At 39.4% G+C, this 16419-nt stretch overlaps 1 protein-coding gene across 6 annotated transcripts in view; it reads right to left on the bottom strand.

Moving 5' to 3' along the window:
- The window catches only part of LOC102225031 (SRSF protein kinase 2-like), a 68064-nt gene that overhangs the window by 13858 nt on the left and 37787 nt on the right, over window positions 1-16419 (bottom strand). For 5 of the 6 annotated variants that reach the window (XM_023349672.1, XM_023349679.1, XM_023349689.1 and 2 more), the window contains 9 exons: window positions 15696-15850; window positions 11992-12100; window positions 10398-10485; window positions 10111-10198; window positions 9913-10019; window positions 8212-8377; window positions 4330-4370; window positions 3352-3670; window positions 1396-2310 (listed from right to left, as the gene is read on the bottom strand). In XM_023349672.1, coding sequence (XP_023205440.1) covers window positions 1396-2310; window positions 3352-3670; window positions 4330-4370; window positions 8212-8377; window positions 9913-10019; window positions 10111-10198; window positions 10398-10485; window positions 11992-12100; window positions 15696-15850 — 1988 coding nt within the window. Of the gene's footprint in view, window positions 1-1395; window positions 2311-3351; window positions 3671-4329; window positions 4371-8211; window positions 8378-9912; window positions 10020-10110; window positions 10199-10397; window positions 10486-11991; window positions 12101-15695; window positions 15851-15929; window positions 15986-16419 lie in introns of those variants that run through there. The other variant, XM_023349685.1, reaches the window with a different exon arrangement.

Raw genomic sequence — 16419 nt, 5'->3', positions numbered from 1 at the left:
AAGATCCTGCAGCATCTACTTCGTCTTCCTGACATAGGAGGAACCAAAGATCTCCGTTACGTTAAAGCCACATCTGCTGAAGTTAGGATATTTTGTCCAAAGGAATCACCTCAAACCAGATGTTGGACTGGAATTTATTTCAATGTCATTTGTGAATGTTAGCTCCTCATTTTCAACTGTGGAGCTATAAAAGTTGAAAAAGGTTATTATTTTGGAGAAAGTCTCATCAACATCAATATTTCCACTAAATGTAATCTTGCATCAAGCAAGATGCTCGATGGAGGAAAATCCTCTCAGGCTCTGAGCTCAAAGCAAGATGCCAGAGAACCTCAAACTATGTTTTAAAATATTAGCCAGTTAATTTAATTTCACATAATTATCGCGGTAGAAGCCATTTGTTAAATACTTAATGAAACATATTGACCGTGTTTGATGTTCGTTGTGATTGACGTATACTCGCCAAAGCAAAGGCAACCAGATGTAAAATAACCTGAAAAGGTGATCAACTCAAAACCACTCCTACCTTTTTACTCTCCGTCTCTCTTTGTTGTTTTAGCACACCCGTTGCCGTGGCAACTGCCTGCGCCCCACAAGCCGAGCAAAGATCACATTAAAAAAAATAACATTCAGTCCATTATGATATTAGGTTTTCAGGCTTGATATTTATTTTGCAAATATTAATAAGCGCTCTCATGAACACAGCGATGGTCGATTAGCTAATTTTAAACTCCTGCTCTGCTAGTAAAAAAGTTGCCTTATTATTATTTAGGTAATGGAACCGAAACGCACAGAATTGTGCAATAAACACCTTGTTGAAATAATAGTAATAACTGACATTATTATTTTTGTTGGGTCATTCATTTGAACACGTTTTGTTGATTTTTACATATTTTTTTGTTGCTGTTCTTTAATTAAGTTACATACATTTTGCCGAGATCAATGTATTGCACCCCTGCTCTAGCAAAGCAAAAAACAGTTTCAAAACAATATGAAATGAGAAAAAAGCTATTTATTAACTGATTAAGCCGTGTTTTAGACTGTTCTTGAAAAACTAATCAGTCACTGTTGATTAGTGGGTGCAACACGGCTCACTGACTCTTTAAAGCAGCCACTCCACTCTCTTGCCGGTACTGTGTACCCCCGCTGAATCTTTTAGTGGTACTCAGTACCTGACCGTACCCGTTTACTTTCACCCCTGCCCTGTAGGTAAAAATAACCATCACAATAAATCACAAATTCTGCAGCTTTTAAACTGAATTCACAAACCCTGCATATGCTTGTCAAGTCACAAACTTTAAGATATGTTGCTGGTATTTCATGTGATAAAACAATAGAAATTAGTGCAAGAGCGAAGCAGAAGGGAAATAAAACATGCTTTGTGTCAATGCCCTCTACCTTTCGGCGTGTCTCCTGTGCTAGACGATGAAACGGTGCGACTGCGGTCCGCAGTGGGGCTATTTGTTGCGGGTTCTGTTCCAATGTCCACCGTCCCCACGGGAATCGGGTTTCCGGGCTCGGGGTCCAGAGGCAGGTCGGGGAAGAGGGGCACGGCGGCGCGGTGCTGCTCGCTGGAGCCATTGGTCAGCGCCGGCTCGGCCACTTCGCCGTTGTACATCTCGTACCCGGAGCTGAGCGAGATGTCCCGGTCCGTGTAGCTGAGCTCGGACTCCACCAGCGGGCAGAGGACGGGCTCGGGCGTGGGCGAGGGAGTGGGCGGCGTGCCGGGGTTTTGTCTCAGCGACTCGGAGACCAACAGGACGTGCCCGTTAGTTTTAGCTGAAATGGTTTTAGTGATCTGCTGTTTAACCGGAGAGGTGCTGTCCGTGAAGAGGTCCGCCGTTGTCGTCGTCGTCGTATCATCGTCGTCTTCGTCGTCGTATATCTCCTCGTACTCCTCCCACTCCTGCTCCTTTGACTCCTCCTCTTCCACAGCCGCCTCCTCCTCGGCTTTGCTCTCAGTCTTTGGTGCCTCTGTTCCGATGTCTCCATCCTCCTCTTGTTTCTCCTCTACTTGTTCTTCCTCTACCTTTTCCTCCGTCTCCTCCTCCTCTTCCTTCACATTCTCATTTTCTGTCACTTTCAGTGGCTCCTCCTCTTCTTCCTCCTCCTCCTCCTCTCCCTCCTCCTTCTCTTCCTGCCCATCTGCTTGTCCTGAATCTCCATTACCTTCTTCTGAGGCGGGGGGTATGGGGGCGTCTTTTTCAGCGACAGGCGTGGGCTCTTCTTCCTCTTCCTCTTCCTCCCCCTCCTCTTGTTGGTTGTCAGCGGGGATTTGTGGCGTTTCGCTTTGCTCCTGGGGAGGCGCTGCGCCTAATACGAAGACAAGGGCAGAAAAACAGCAAGTGGGTGGAAAGGGGATCAAACAGTGAGTCCAGTCAAAGACGATGTAGGCGAACGGAGAGGCAAACTAAAGCGAGTACGAACATGAGAGAGACGGGGGGGCGGAGGAGGAGGAGGCAGACGGAGAAAACGTTTGTTTCTATGAATCAGCTTGGAGCCGATCCACATCCTTCCCATTCACAGGCAGCACAAAGCTGCATCTGCATGCTTACGGGCTGAATCACAAGCCGTGCCTCTATTCCAGTTGTCGAATTTTTAAAATACAACGTTTCTAGGCGCATTTCTGTCACCTGGTTTGAACCGAATCAAACGCGCCACAGAAAGCATAATTCCAGCAGATATAAATATCAGAAATATTTACAGTTTGTGTTTAAGATGAAAAATCATTTTTGTCAATGTTTATATGAACTTCTCAAGTGGCATTTTTAGTTTCGCCTCTTTTAAATTCTGTAAAAAAAGAAAAGAAAGAAAAAAAATCCCCAATTGAGCACCTTTTGCTTTCCAAATACTAACTGATTAATGCCAAAAATAATCAATAGATCAATAGATTATTATCTACACTGTATTTATTTATGTGAAGTCAAACAGAAGGGATGGAGCTTTTTTCACCATGTTGACATTGGACATAATTCTTTAGCCTTTGCTACAAACGGTCGAGCAAACACTAAAGGAATGCTGCTGTTGCATTTTTGGCAACTATTTTATTTTCATTGTTTTGAAAATAAAGGGACTGAATCGTTTATTAGCATTTATTAAATGTATGTCTCAAACTGTATAAAATACACGTTAGTGGTTAAACGAAAAATCTGCAGAATGTGCCAATGTTTTCATCCAATTGATCGATTAGTTGTTAGAATAATTGATTAGTAAAATAATCGTTAGCTGCAGCTTTATTTGAAAGCCTCTTGTTGACTCCGTTACGGCCTTGTCCAGGTCGTAACAAGGTTTGAACCTCGGTGGGTCCGGCGTTGGACGTTCACACATTTCTGACGATTTACCAACAGAACTCACATGTATGATTCGTCAACCTGACGGGTCTCTCCCTTTCTCCTCCCTCCTCCTCTTCTTCCTCTCCATCCTCCTCGTCATCGTCGTCATCGTCGCTCTCTCCCAGAGCCATGCTGGGTCCCAGAGGTGGCGGCTGCTGCTGCGGCGAAGGCAGGCTGCGTTCAGCGTCACCCTTGTCACCGCTCTCTTTGGCTCTCTCCTCCATGATCTCGGCCTCTCGCTCCAAGGCTTCGATCTCCAACATCCGCCTCTCCAGCAGCTCGGCCTGCCGTTTCTGTTTCTTCTTCAGCTTCTTCTTCTTGTTCTTGGAGATTTTTCCCACCTGGAAATAGACAGAAAAAGTAGATATAGCCATAAATCAGAGGAAAAAATGCACAAAAAAACACTTCAATATACACATATAGCATGAGAAATAGCAATGGTGAATTATTCAGTTATTATTTTTGACTGATGCGACGTGATGCCAAACTCCACAATTGAAGGCTGTTTGTTAATGTTGCAGAATTATTTTCAATCAAATCTCATCAAACCACTCAGGAAAATAATCATGTATATTCTTCTTATGTTCCTGAGTTTCATAGTCATGTGGGTTTAATTGTGTAAGAAGAAACTTTTTAAAAACTCCTTCCTTCTATGTAAGAGGTCAAAAAGTCTCTTTGTATTGCCGACATGCAGAGAGAAAACAATAAAATGATGACAGTGTTGTTTTAATTGTCTTGCTTTCTGACTCCCATTCAGCAGGGGGCAGCATACATCCTTTTAATTATCAATTCCCCCCAGGCTCCCTCAATACTGTTTCATTTGCCTGGATCTCAGCAGCTTGTGAGTGAGTTCTGCTGACCATGACACAGACAAAACCAAATGCTTACAAACCAAAGCATGAACAAACCTGGATGTTTTGCTTTTAACTTTGTTTTATGTTGTGTGTGAAGTGTGTGTGTATGTGTGTGTGTGTGTGTTTTCTTCTTAGTTCATACTCACATCAGACGTACTCACCGGTTTGAGCTGGGGCGCTGTGCTAACTGAAAGACACGGACAGAGAGACAAAGACGAGTGGCTTCAAATTTTGATCAGGTAGCAATCAGGACCTTTAGGTAAAGTGCTGCTCACTGCAAAACAACAAACTTCCAAGAACTTTATTGAGATTTTATGTAACAAACCAACAACAAGCAGGTTTTCAGTCCAATCTTCCTTCATATTGAGACAGGACTTCTTTCAACAATTGTTTTCATAAAGGCTAGCTTTGTGGAGGTCAGGGCTCCCGCAGGTTTCACCAACTCAAACTGGAGACTTTTTAAGATCTTTATTAATCAAGTTTAACAGCCATTTCTCCGCAGAAATGTACAAACTGGTGATAAATTTGAACTTACCCATGATGGAGGAAAACAAGCTGGCTAGCAAGGGTATGCTAGCAGCTAGTTAGCAGCACCCTGAACTGTCTTGAGTCGCAATGAAGATGTCGGAGTGCGACTCAAACTTTTGCTTGAACAGAAAAGTCCAGCGAGAAAAGAAAATATATAGATTATTTAGTCCTGCCAAGATACAATTTAAGATCTGAGGCAACATATTAAAGGCAGACTTACTTCTTTAATGATTTTAAAGACGCAGTATTATGTACAATAGACGTTTTTGAGCTTTACATCGTGTTATAATGTTTTCCCCTCATCAAAAAACAAAATAAATACCTGGGGAGTGTTACTTTGATTCTTTCATGCATGTTTGAGAAATACTTTTATCTCCATGGCAACCACTCAGCTGTGGAAAACACCTGGTTGGATCTAGCCCCGCCTTCATGGCATAGCTCCTCCTCAGAGCTGCAGTTTCCAAGCTTCCGTGCTTCTGCCTGGCAGAGAGCCCCACTCAGCTCCTTCAGACTAGCCAGCAGCAATTAGCAAACAGTTGGTGAAACTGAACATCTGCTGAGCTCGAAATGTGAACTACATCTCAGTGCAATGCCGGTAAAAATGTTGTTCAAGGGTTAACAGAGGAGCCATGTGATGACTTCCTGAAGTCTCGGAAAGAGCAGGAATTTTAAAGAGACAGAGGCCCAATTTCAAGGCATTAAATCAAAAAATAAAACTTCTTTGAAGTGATATTTGAAATGTATAGCATTTTCATAACAACTGAAGATAACATAGTTAATTGACTATGCTGTAAAATAGGGCTATGTGCCTGGAAATCACATAATACTGCCCCTTTACGGCCTTGATTTTAGATACATGGATGTAAGATTTGTGGACATCTTGGAATGAGAGTTATGCCAAACATTTTACATATTTTATTGAACAGCCCTCTGTAAGATGTTGAGATCAGCTTGACCCAGTTTTTCTAAGAGGGTCAGCGTAAAAGGAGCCGAATAAAAACAAAACGTAGGCTACACTTTTCAAATGAGAAATTATGCACCACTTTGTGTTGGCGTGTCACATGAAATCCGGGGAAAACGCGTCAGCTTTGGTGAGTTTTGTTGGGAGTTTAAATGACAAACAAATGAAGAAACATTACTTGTGCACACCCACTGCCTTCCTTCCTCGTTGCAGATCGATGAAAGCCTTCAATTATTTACTGCAGTCTTAAACACATTAGATATGGCTGGTCCTGCCTGCTTTGCAAACATGGAAAATAATGAATGTGCAGTCTCTCATATTTTTCCCTTACTGGCTCACAGACACGCACGCTCTGGACTGATAGACAACAGAAATTTGTCGTTATTTCTAGAAATCCCTCATTATTTTTTTTGTGACCTGTAGAAGAAAATCCTCCTTATTAGGGGACACGGTCTTCCAGCTTTATGAAATATTCTGAAACATTCCCTCTATTAAAACCTTCAAAACTACATTTTATCAAAGAGCCAGCAGCCAACGTTGCACATAAGACGAACGACAGGCATTTATGTCGGTATAAAAAGCGTGAACTTGCTCTGCCCCTTCAGTCGCAGACCGACTCTGCCACCGCCATCGAGCACTTTTTGTTTTCAGTGTCGGCATTTGTATTCCCTTTCAAATGTACAAATGCAAGCTGCTGAAAAAGACTGACTGATGCAAGCATCTGACAGCTCACACTGGGGTTCAGCAAGAGGACAGGGTTCATATCCAGTTTTTGGAACTTTTTTTTTTTTTTTTTTCCAGTGGAGGAAGTTGTTGTGAAGAAAAAAAAAATCTCTTCAAAGCACCAAAAGGGAGGCAGCAGAGGAAGCACTCAGAAGCTCATTCCTTTCTGTGCAACAAGAACTTTATGATCCTTTTGCAAAAAAAAAAAAAAAAAAATCTGCTTCATTAGATTTTACTATGTTGTTTTTTTTTGTGGGCTTTTGAAAATTTTCCTAAAATGTGGATTTCAAATCAGAATCACCTGCTATTCTACTCGAATGCTTTCACATTTCAACAGAACTAATAATCATCATTAGGAAACTAGAAACATGTCAGTGACTAATCTTTAAAAAAGCTGAAATAAGTTCTTTGTTTTTTGGGTTTTTTCATTTTGCTTTTAAAGAACATTATCTCTAAAACGGGTCTTGTCCTAAATGTTTTGTGTTTCTTGGTATAGAGGGAAAAAAAAGTCTCAGTCTCTCCAGCTACAAGAATGAGAAATAGGTCACTCTTTCTTTAAAAAAAACGACTGCTGCATTTGGCCAAGTTTAATGAACGTGAGCGTTTAAACAGAATGTTTGTGCTACTATTTAAAATTAAACTAAAGTGAAATTAAGAGAATAATGACTAATACTGTGTGTTGCACCTAATATTTTAACAAGATTTTAATTTGCAAGCGTTAATCATGGTGTGCAAAATTTGTACTAATGAAAAAAACAAAGTCCCTCTTGACCTTTGACACCCCGGCATTGAAATACCACTAGTTTGATGGGGTTTCAGTATTCAGGCCCAAAGTATTACGTTTTATTTGTAACTTCAATAAAACTGACATATACAATTTGATTAAAAGACCCATTAGAAAGAAAACACCTAATGGAAAAAGATTTAGCAACTTCTATCTGGTGTTAATTTAACTTAACGACATAACGAATGCAGACAAGAGGAAATACTCCCTGCAGCTCCCTTAGAGAAACCTCATATGTTTACCATGCTGCTAATACCTAAACATCAACTTGTCTTTGCATGAAGCAGATTTTTAAGAGCTGACTGTTCGTCATAATAATGTTTTGGTTTAAATCTGAGGCTCAAAACCCCTGACTTGAAGCTACCACAAGAAAAAAGTATGACTTCCCTGTTTTCAGAAATTAACCAAGCTGTCAACTAGTGAGGATCCCAGAACTGCGAGAACCGGAACAAGGGCTGGGGATTTTTGGCAGTTTGTGAAAAACATGTTAGCGATACACAAGGGAAGCTTACACAATATAAAAATCATACGCAAGATCTCATCACATGACTGTGAGACAACATGTGATTAAATTAATAGAAGACAATATGTGCTGCAAATGTAAATTAGAAGTAGGAACCTTTAGGCAAATGGGTCAATCCCTTCTGGGCTAAAGTAGTAGATTAGCTGAGTAACTGGCCAAACACACTGCAGTATGTCCCAGATGGTGGACGTACCTAAAATAATACTTCTTGTTATCATGGTTGTTCTAATAACAGCTTCCATGATTATTTAAGAAAGAAATGTGAAAGTCTGGATAAATTCACCAAACACTTTGTAATGCCAGATTATATTCTGTTCTTTTGACTATTTTGATTGCTCAGTTCCTGTGCCTTTGTATTTTACTCTGGAACAAATGTCGATACCGACGGTGACAACCCTGCACCAACGGGCCAAGTTTCACTCACGTTTAATTGTTCTAACAATGTTCATAAACGGGGGGAAGGGGAAAAATACTAAAAATGTAAATGAAAGCAGTGCTTGTGTTGGTACCAGCTGATCCGGACGGGGGTGGAGCTCCAGCTTTCTGCCACTCGGTGGCCTCCATGGCCATGCGCCTCACGAACACGTCGTCCACACACATCAGGATGTTCTCAGGTTTGATGTCTGTGTGGATGATTTTACACTTCGTGTGGAGGTAGTCCAAACCCTGCAGGACCTGCACAGACGTTTAAATCAACAGACATTCTTAACGACGCTGATTTTTCTCTCCTTCAATATTTTCTTTTTTTTTTTTTTTTTTTACATATTAACAAAATATGTAAAAACTTTAAATTAGTACACTCATCCAAAACCAAACAGTTAATCTTTTGGAGGGTTTTTTTTTTTTTCATGTCGCTTTCTTTTCTTTTTGGATATTGAAGAGGAAAATAGCCTCATTTATCACTTCTTTCATCGTCTGGGCAGCTTTCAAGAGGCAGACTGAAAGAGTTCAACAACTTCACATGCTGATCAGGTGTCTGATGGGAAAATGCCCCCAAGTCTTGTGTCTGAGAATAGCAGCGTTGCTCGAGTCTAAATTGAACCACTGTCTGCGTCTCTTGCGTTTGGCCCAACTGAATTATAAACCTTGTTGTGCCGCCTCGAAATCGAGGACAACCGACCGCATCAGGAGTTAACAGAAGTTGTGCATCTTTGGATATTTTAAGCAGAAAAGAACCAACAACATTTTCCCTCCCAGGCGACAGCTGGCTGACTGTTGTGTGTGTTTGGAGTCTAAATGGGGACCCAGTATGAACAGTTGATGCCTCTTCCCTCGCTTTGCTAACAACTATCATGCCTTCAGCTCAGTAATAAATTTACGAATATTAAGTAAATGGTTGCTTTATGCCATCACTATAGTTTGTGAGCAAAGATGCAGCAAAGAAGCCTCCAATGCATTCAGACTTCGACCCTTTCTCAGACCCCGGTCATCCTTAATTTATTCAATTGAAGATTTTACCAAGTGATGTGCTTAAACAAATTCAGGCTTTTATTAAAGAAGAACACCAACCATGCAGCTAGTGCTTCAAAAGTGGTGGAAACGGATCCATTTTTCAGCCAAAATTTCTGGCTCGTTTTTCTTTCTGGTGACAAAATCGTATAAACAACCAGAGCAGCCGTTTTGGGAAAGATCGTGTGAAATATTTATTCATCCTACTGAGTGACGCAAAGATAGCAAAAGTCCTCCTATTAAGTCCACTAAACTAAAGCAAACCTCTTATAAGGTCATCAGGTTACGTTTTCTTATTTTGTTTTATAACAAGATTAAAGAAAAAAAACCCGTCTTGGATAAAAAATTATTACACCACTTCTTCCATCCATGCCTATATGCATTTTTTCCTGTAATTGTTTTGGAAAAAATTACATTAGGGCTATTAGGGACACATGGATGAGTCTCTAATATTAATAACGCCTACTGAATTACTTTGGTTTTAGCACAATAATCCAGCCAATAATGTTCTGTAAGATGAAGCAGCAGAAAGCTAAAGCTTCCCTTTTATACATGAAAACAAAAAATAATTCAGAAAATTATGAATATTTAAAAAAGAAACAGAGCATGGCAGTAATTCATGTTAAATGCGGATTAATTGTGATTCCTCGAGGGGATAAAAGGTGTCAAACTGGGGTAATTTGATGAATTGCCATGTTTCGGGCGCTTCATCCATATTTAATGGAATCCACCGCAGTGTGTTGCTGCGTGGGTATTATCACCTGTCTGATAATGCTCTTGACACACGGCAGCGGCAGACCTTGGTAGTTGGATTTAATGATCCATTTCAGCAGGTGATGACCCAGCACCTCAAACACCATACACACATCTGGGTAGACGAGTCAAGGGCTGCCAATATCGCATCTCTGACGGGAACGCTCGTAAAAACACGACACGGGTAAAACGTCTGACGAGGATACGTATGCCGTTGACGCCGGAGATCTTGAAGTCGTCTATCAGCTGCACCACCATGTCTTTGTTCGGGTCGCCGGGGTCGCTCTCTCTCACCTGGAGGTGAAATGGACGAGAGGGAATGATGTTAAAATAGAAGAAGAAAAAACAGCAGAGGCAAACGTCAAGAGAACATAAAGAGGTGAACAATTGCAAGATCAAAAGAAGAAAAAAAGACTAGAAATGACAAGACAGGAAGGATAAAAACCCAAATACTGATAAAAAAAATTAATTAATAAACCAATCAGATTCTCACACATCGCAACAATTTGATCTCATCCAGGGCCGTTTCCGTGTAGTGCTGGGCGCTCTTCACCACCTTCATCGCCACGAAGTTCTTCACTCTGTAGTCCAACACAAACACAGAGGGCAAACTGACTGACAGACTGGAATCCGAATCCCTGCCTGGTTTTCTCTGGGAAAACTTGTGTCGTTATGCAATTACAGAGCAGAGTGAAGAGATATCACTGTTCCACAAGGCTCTGCTCGCCTTTTAACTAATATGTATAGTCCCCTAAAATCACTTTGGGCGCCCAGGAGCAGAACTAAACAAAAGGGATGAAGGATATACTGTAGTTACGAAATCAGCTTCCTTGAACTCTACAGAAACAGCTGGCTCCTTGAAAACATTACTGCACATTGCAGCTTTTATGCAAGGACAGAAGTCATGGTAATATTTTTTTTTTACCTTTGAATATAATATTTTATTTTACCCAACCTTGTTTTGGTTTTTTTTTAAGTTTTAATTACCACGCATGTATAATCTTGCCTTCTCTTACCTTTGCAGGACATTTATTCATTTCTGTGCTGTTATTAGCTCCAGCATGCCGTGAACGCCAGCATAATAATAACTAATGAGATTTTGAGAAATGGCAAGACTCATTTCTTGGCAGATAGACTTGCATTAGGAAGCAAATAATCCAACTACTCAAAGTAATACTAAAAAAGTATAGATGATGAGCTGCTGGGCTTTTTATTATAGGAAACAATAGTTTATAGTTTACAGTTATTGAGTCTGATAGAAAAAAAATATTAAAGAAAACTATTTATAACTCTAGATTATATCTCAGAAAAGCTGCGGTTGATGTTTCTAAGTATGTTATGATATCAGTAGATATTTTTTATTTATTTAGTCATTTACCCCATTATATTAAAAAAGTACTTTTCCAAGCAGTGAAAGAAAATCAGAAGAAAATAAACATTATATGCCTCAGTATATAATGACAGAATTTTTCAAATCAGAACCCACAATTGCAATTTTAATTTTTCGTTTTAAAGCCAAAATAAAAGAGAACATTGTAAGAAAGGATGTACGTAGAAGGAACTAATCCATTGTTAAATTTAGATTTACAAAAACAAAAGGCATACAGTTTATTTGTCTAACATCGTGTTGGAGTTTGGTTCCAAAATAGTAACCAAACTCCCAACTTATTTTCAAACATTAGTGTAATTAACACCAGCGGCCCGAACAAATGAGTTTGGTGAGAAGTTACTCCTGGTTGCTGATCCTGTCAGCCATCTGCCCTGGTTGCCACGGCGAACCGAGTTATAGTTCAAGCTGACAGATTCGGTTTCCAGCGCAGGACGGTGTTGGTTGCAGTTGTCAGTGAGGAGACGAGTCAGATTCTGTCAACAAGTGCATGTGTGGTGTGCGCTTCCGGTGCGTGTGACGTGCGCTTCAAAGCCAGCACCTGTAAGTGTCGACTTCAGCGCTATGAGTGAGTGCCGTTTCTGGGTCACGTCTGTGTTTGTAGAGGATGTGCAGACAGAAAAAAACCCAAAAAACCCCACGAAACTCTGAAAGGGCAGATCGTGCTGCAGTGAAGGTGTTTGTGTGTGATGAGACTCACTGTATGTCCCAGCACAGCCATACTGTGGAGAAGTGGCCCCATCCCAACTTCCTGATCACATGGTACCTTCCGTTGAATAAATCCCCGATCTTCACCGGATGGTATCCTCCTGAGAGAGGCGAAGCAAGGAAGGTGAAGGTCACACAGAGAGCTGCATCTGACGCCGACACAACGGCAAGCTAGGATTTAAAGGAGCATCTACGCAACGCACCGCCACACGGAAACACAACGTTAAAGATATTTGTTTGATGTTACATCAAACAAATATTTTTCATACAGAAATGTGGGCTTCATGAAGAGTATGTTTAATAGTAAGAATAATTTATTTAGTTCCAACTGTATATCTAACATATGCATCACAATTTACGGGAATGCTATACAAATTAGCTGGAAACATGTCCAATCACATGCTATGCTATGCAGACACTCTGTCTGCGCTGATGAACATCCTTCACCTAAAATGACTGACATAATAGCAGACTATCAATCCATCGAATAACTACTTTAAGTATGGAAAAGCAAAAAAAAAGCAAAAATGATTTTCTCCGTCCTGTAACAAATTGTTAAATTTACACTTTTCATCCTAATACAAAAACAATATGTCACCTGAAAAGCAACACATGTAATAGGGTTTTGATGATGTGGATGATGCGCTTTGTTTCTTTACTATTAAAATTCTTTTACATCACCAGATATGAAAAATGTGTAAAACTGTAGCTTGAAACATATCAGTATGACAGTCTCCATCAATAAGCTCTGCAATAACGCAGTAAAGACATATTTTCATTAAATTGACTATTTTCACCACAGCAAATCAAATCAATCAAATCAGTCCATTACAGATTTCAGATTTATTCAAGTCGCGAATGGGCAATTAATGTTAAAACAAGTATGTGACTATAAAAAGACATAAAAACTAAAAGTATCAAAAGTTAAAAAGTAAAAAACAGTAAAAAAACAAGCAAACAAAAACAAATATAATGTCTTTATAATTAAACAAGCAGAAATGTCCTTGAGCTCCAACCCTCTTTAGGATTCAAAAACTGAAAATACAAATAATCACCACTTTCACTTCCTTTATATTCTTTTCTGCAGAGATTACAATGGAAAAACATTGATCAAGGCCAAAATCTGAAGAATTATCCATTAATACTACTACCTAAACATTAATCAATTTATGGGCTGGATTTTTAATATGCCAGGAATTCAACATATACATTTGTTTTTGTGCTGTAAGCATGATTTGTCACAAGAGTTTATTTTAAGCATGACAAATGAGTCAATGAGTGAAAGCTCAAAAGCCTTTCCAGTGTGAATGGTGAGATTTCAACAGGCTTTCACAATAAAAAGATAAAGAAAAAGGACATCATATGAAAGGCATTGTTAAGTTTAAAGCTTCAAAAAAAAACAACCTCTACTCACAAAATACTTTTACACTGCTCTACAAGACGCTGCAAAGTAAACAGTGTGTTGAAGTTGCCAAATTAAAAACATATTTTTCTTTTATCAATGATTTGACAGCAAAGTATATAAAAGAAATGTTATTATTTCACTTTTCTGATGATTTCTTGTCTTAATGAAGTGAAAACTGACAGTTTGACTGTTTCCTTAGAAAAATATGTTGCTGTCTCCAGTCAGAAAGCTTTTGTGGCATTGATGGAGTTTGATCAAAATTCACCAACACTGATAATTACTAAACTAATAAATAAATTCGTAAAGGGCAGATATATTGTTATAGAGCTAGAAAACCTGAACATCTTGTAAATATGAAATCTAAATAGACTATACCTGGTCTTTTTTCTTTTTAAGTGCACTCCTCAGAGATAACAGTTTTTTTTCCTGCTCTCCATGAAGCCTCCTTCTCAACTCCTCTGGGATTTGAGGTCATAGTTCAGATATTTGAGCTTTTAAGATGCGATTCAGCTGCTCTCAGTTGGAAAAACAATGCCTTTTTTTCTTTACCACAATTATGTCTCATTACCACCATCCAAAATTAGCATCCAAACCAGAACGAGTGATTTGTGCAAACTTCCATGGCCTCAACCAAAAAAAAAAAATAAAGTCTACAAGAAGAACAAATCAGAAACAACAAAAGCAATTGCACAATGACAAATAGTTCTGGGGAAGCAAAACAACAAGGTGATGTTTGTGAGCACAAAGTTTCGTCAGGGTTTCCCCCATTCCATGATAAGCCTGGCAGGCCACCAGACTTTACTTGTGCCCCCACCAGGCTAAGCATTGCTTATTTATTTAAGTCTTTTTAAAATGTTTGCATTTTTTAAGACTTTATAGTTGGTGTTCAGGTCATTTTCCAATCACACATAATTATTAAGTGATGTATACTGATTTTCTGTAAAATTTAAACATTTTTTAACTCAAAAATACGACGGGCCGCTGGATGAATGACTGCCCTAGCACCCAATCACCAGGCTTAGCAAGTTTTCTGGGGGAAACTTTGTTTCATACTTAATAAAATGTGCAGTTGTATCTTGTTTTCTCATTTTTATACACGTCTACCAGTTCAAAATGTCCGCTGCCATTCACAGATTGCATTATTAACTTACAAAATAACTACTTTCTCAAAACATTAAACCTGTTTTTGTATCCACAATAATTAGCCGCAGCTCAAACTTGTTTCTTTTGTTCTTTTTGAGGGAAATCAACCAAATTAAATAGATCCTTTAACTTCAAATGTGCTCTGACTCAGCATAACGGTTCTTACCTTCCTTACAAGATACATACATGTAGTGGCTTTATGTGAAATGCTAGGGTTGAGCATGTTGAAAACTAAATGCAGACAGACTTGTAGAGTTTATCGCGAGTCTCCATAGAACATCATTTCAACACCTTTGTTGCAATAGTGCAGTTGCACTTTAATGAGATTAACAGTGACTCAATTGGAAAAAATATGCCGACATGCATTTGAACATTAATGCAGGTCAGAATGGGAGCAGAAATTACAGGATCTTCCTGAATTCTGCAGGAATGCTTGTAAATTATTTTTTTCAAATACAGACTTTTCCTCTGTCGCAAATTACAAGCAACTCTGTCTTTTGGTTGCTTTTCCAACTAACTGCTTGCATGCAACATTTTTTGCAACTTTCTCCTATTAACTAGATAAATCAGCACATATATGTAAGCCCTTTGAACTTACATTCAACCTGGACACTTTTCCTTCACTACTTTTATTCTAGGTGGCAACTGCATTACGCTCTGATCCAGAATTCAGTGTCAAATGTTGTCTCAATTCTCAGCTACATGTTTTTACCCTTTTTAAATGTTTCTTCATTTCAAATATGGACATGAATAAAACTTGCGAGTTTTAAGCTAGACCACAAGTCAGAAAAGATAAGCAATAACGAGTAAATATTTAGAATTTTAACATGTAAAATTCTTACTGCAGCTTATTCTTTACAGAATTTTGCATGATTTATAAAAAAAATAAATAAATAACGCACTTAAATGCATGAAATGAATTCATCATTGTATGCTACAGTTGCTCCATTCTTGCAGGAGCCAAACAACCTTGAATTGTTTGAGACACGCTAATGTTTATATAATGTTATATTCTATAACACTGAAAGAAAAGGAACAGAGGGGGGAAAAAAAACAAAAAACACGCCATTATCGAGCTCTGTGGGGCAGATGTGGAGGGTGGAAGGTCCCAAACGGATAAATTCAGCACATGTGTCTGTAACGCTGACCTTTACAGTAGTCTGCTGGGTCCTCCTGCTCCTCATCATCAGAGCCCAGTATCTCTTCCTCCGGCTCTGTCGGCCCTGCCAGCTCAGGTGGAGGTGGAGGCGGCGGCGGGGGAGGGGGCGGGGTACTAACCGGGGCTTTCTGCTGGGTTTCAGGCCTGTGAACACAACATTGAAACAAAACTTAGCAAACCTGGCCTGTATCGCTTGATTTTTGTGTTTCGAGCCATGACTCACAAGGACGACTGTAGACTGAGCTCTAAGAGAGGATGACTCATTTCAAAGTTAGCCGTGCTTTCATTCAGATATCAGCTTTTTCAACAGTATCAAGGGATTGGGAAGGGATGGCACTGTCAATAAAAAGAAGCGTTTTTATCAGAGAGCCGCATCAGACAGAAGCACTATTTGGTTGAACTGGGAACGTTTTTGCTTCTGAGTGAAGAAACCTGAAAGTTGGCGACTTTCATCATCAGCAAGGTGGTTAAAATAAATTCACAGAGATGTATAATGCTATTTAGAAGGAAATGGTGTTTTTCAGCGATTCACTCGGCTGCAAGACAGCGAGAGAAATCAAGACATAAAGCAAAGAGTTCATTTGTGTTGACAGATATTCAGGTTGAACTATTTTTTAAGAGAGCATTAGAATATAAACTTTATAAAACACAAGACGATGTTGATTGGGAATCGTGTCAAAGCAAGAATATGGATATATTGATGCATTACTAGA

The sequence above is a fragment of the Xiphophorus maculatus genome, chromosome 2 (genome assembly GCF_002775205.1).
Source record: "Xiphophorus maculatus strain JP 163 A chromosome 2, X_maculatus-5.0-male, whole genome shotgun sequence".
In the NCBI taxonomy this organism is placed as follows: domain Eukaryota; kingdom Metazoa; phylum Chordata; class Actinopteri; order Cyprinodontiformes; family Poeciliidae; genus Xiphophorus; species Xiphophorus maculatus.
The sequence above is the reverse complement of the archived record's forward strand: the minus strand, read 5'-3'. Positions and strand labels throughout refer to the sequence as shown.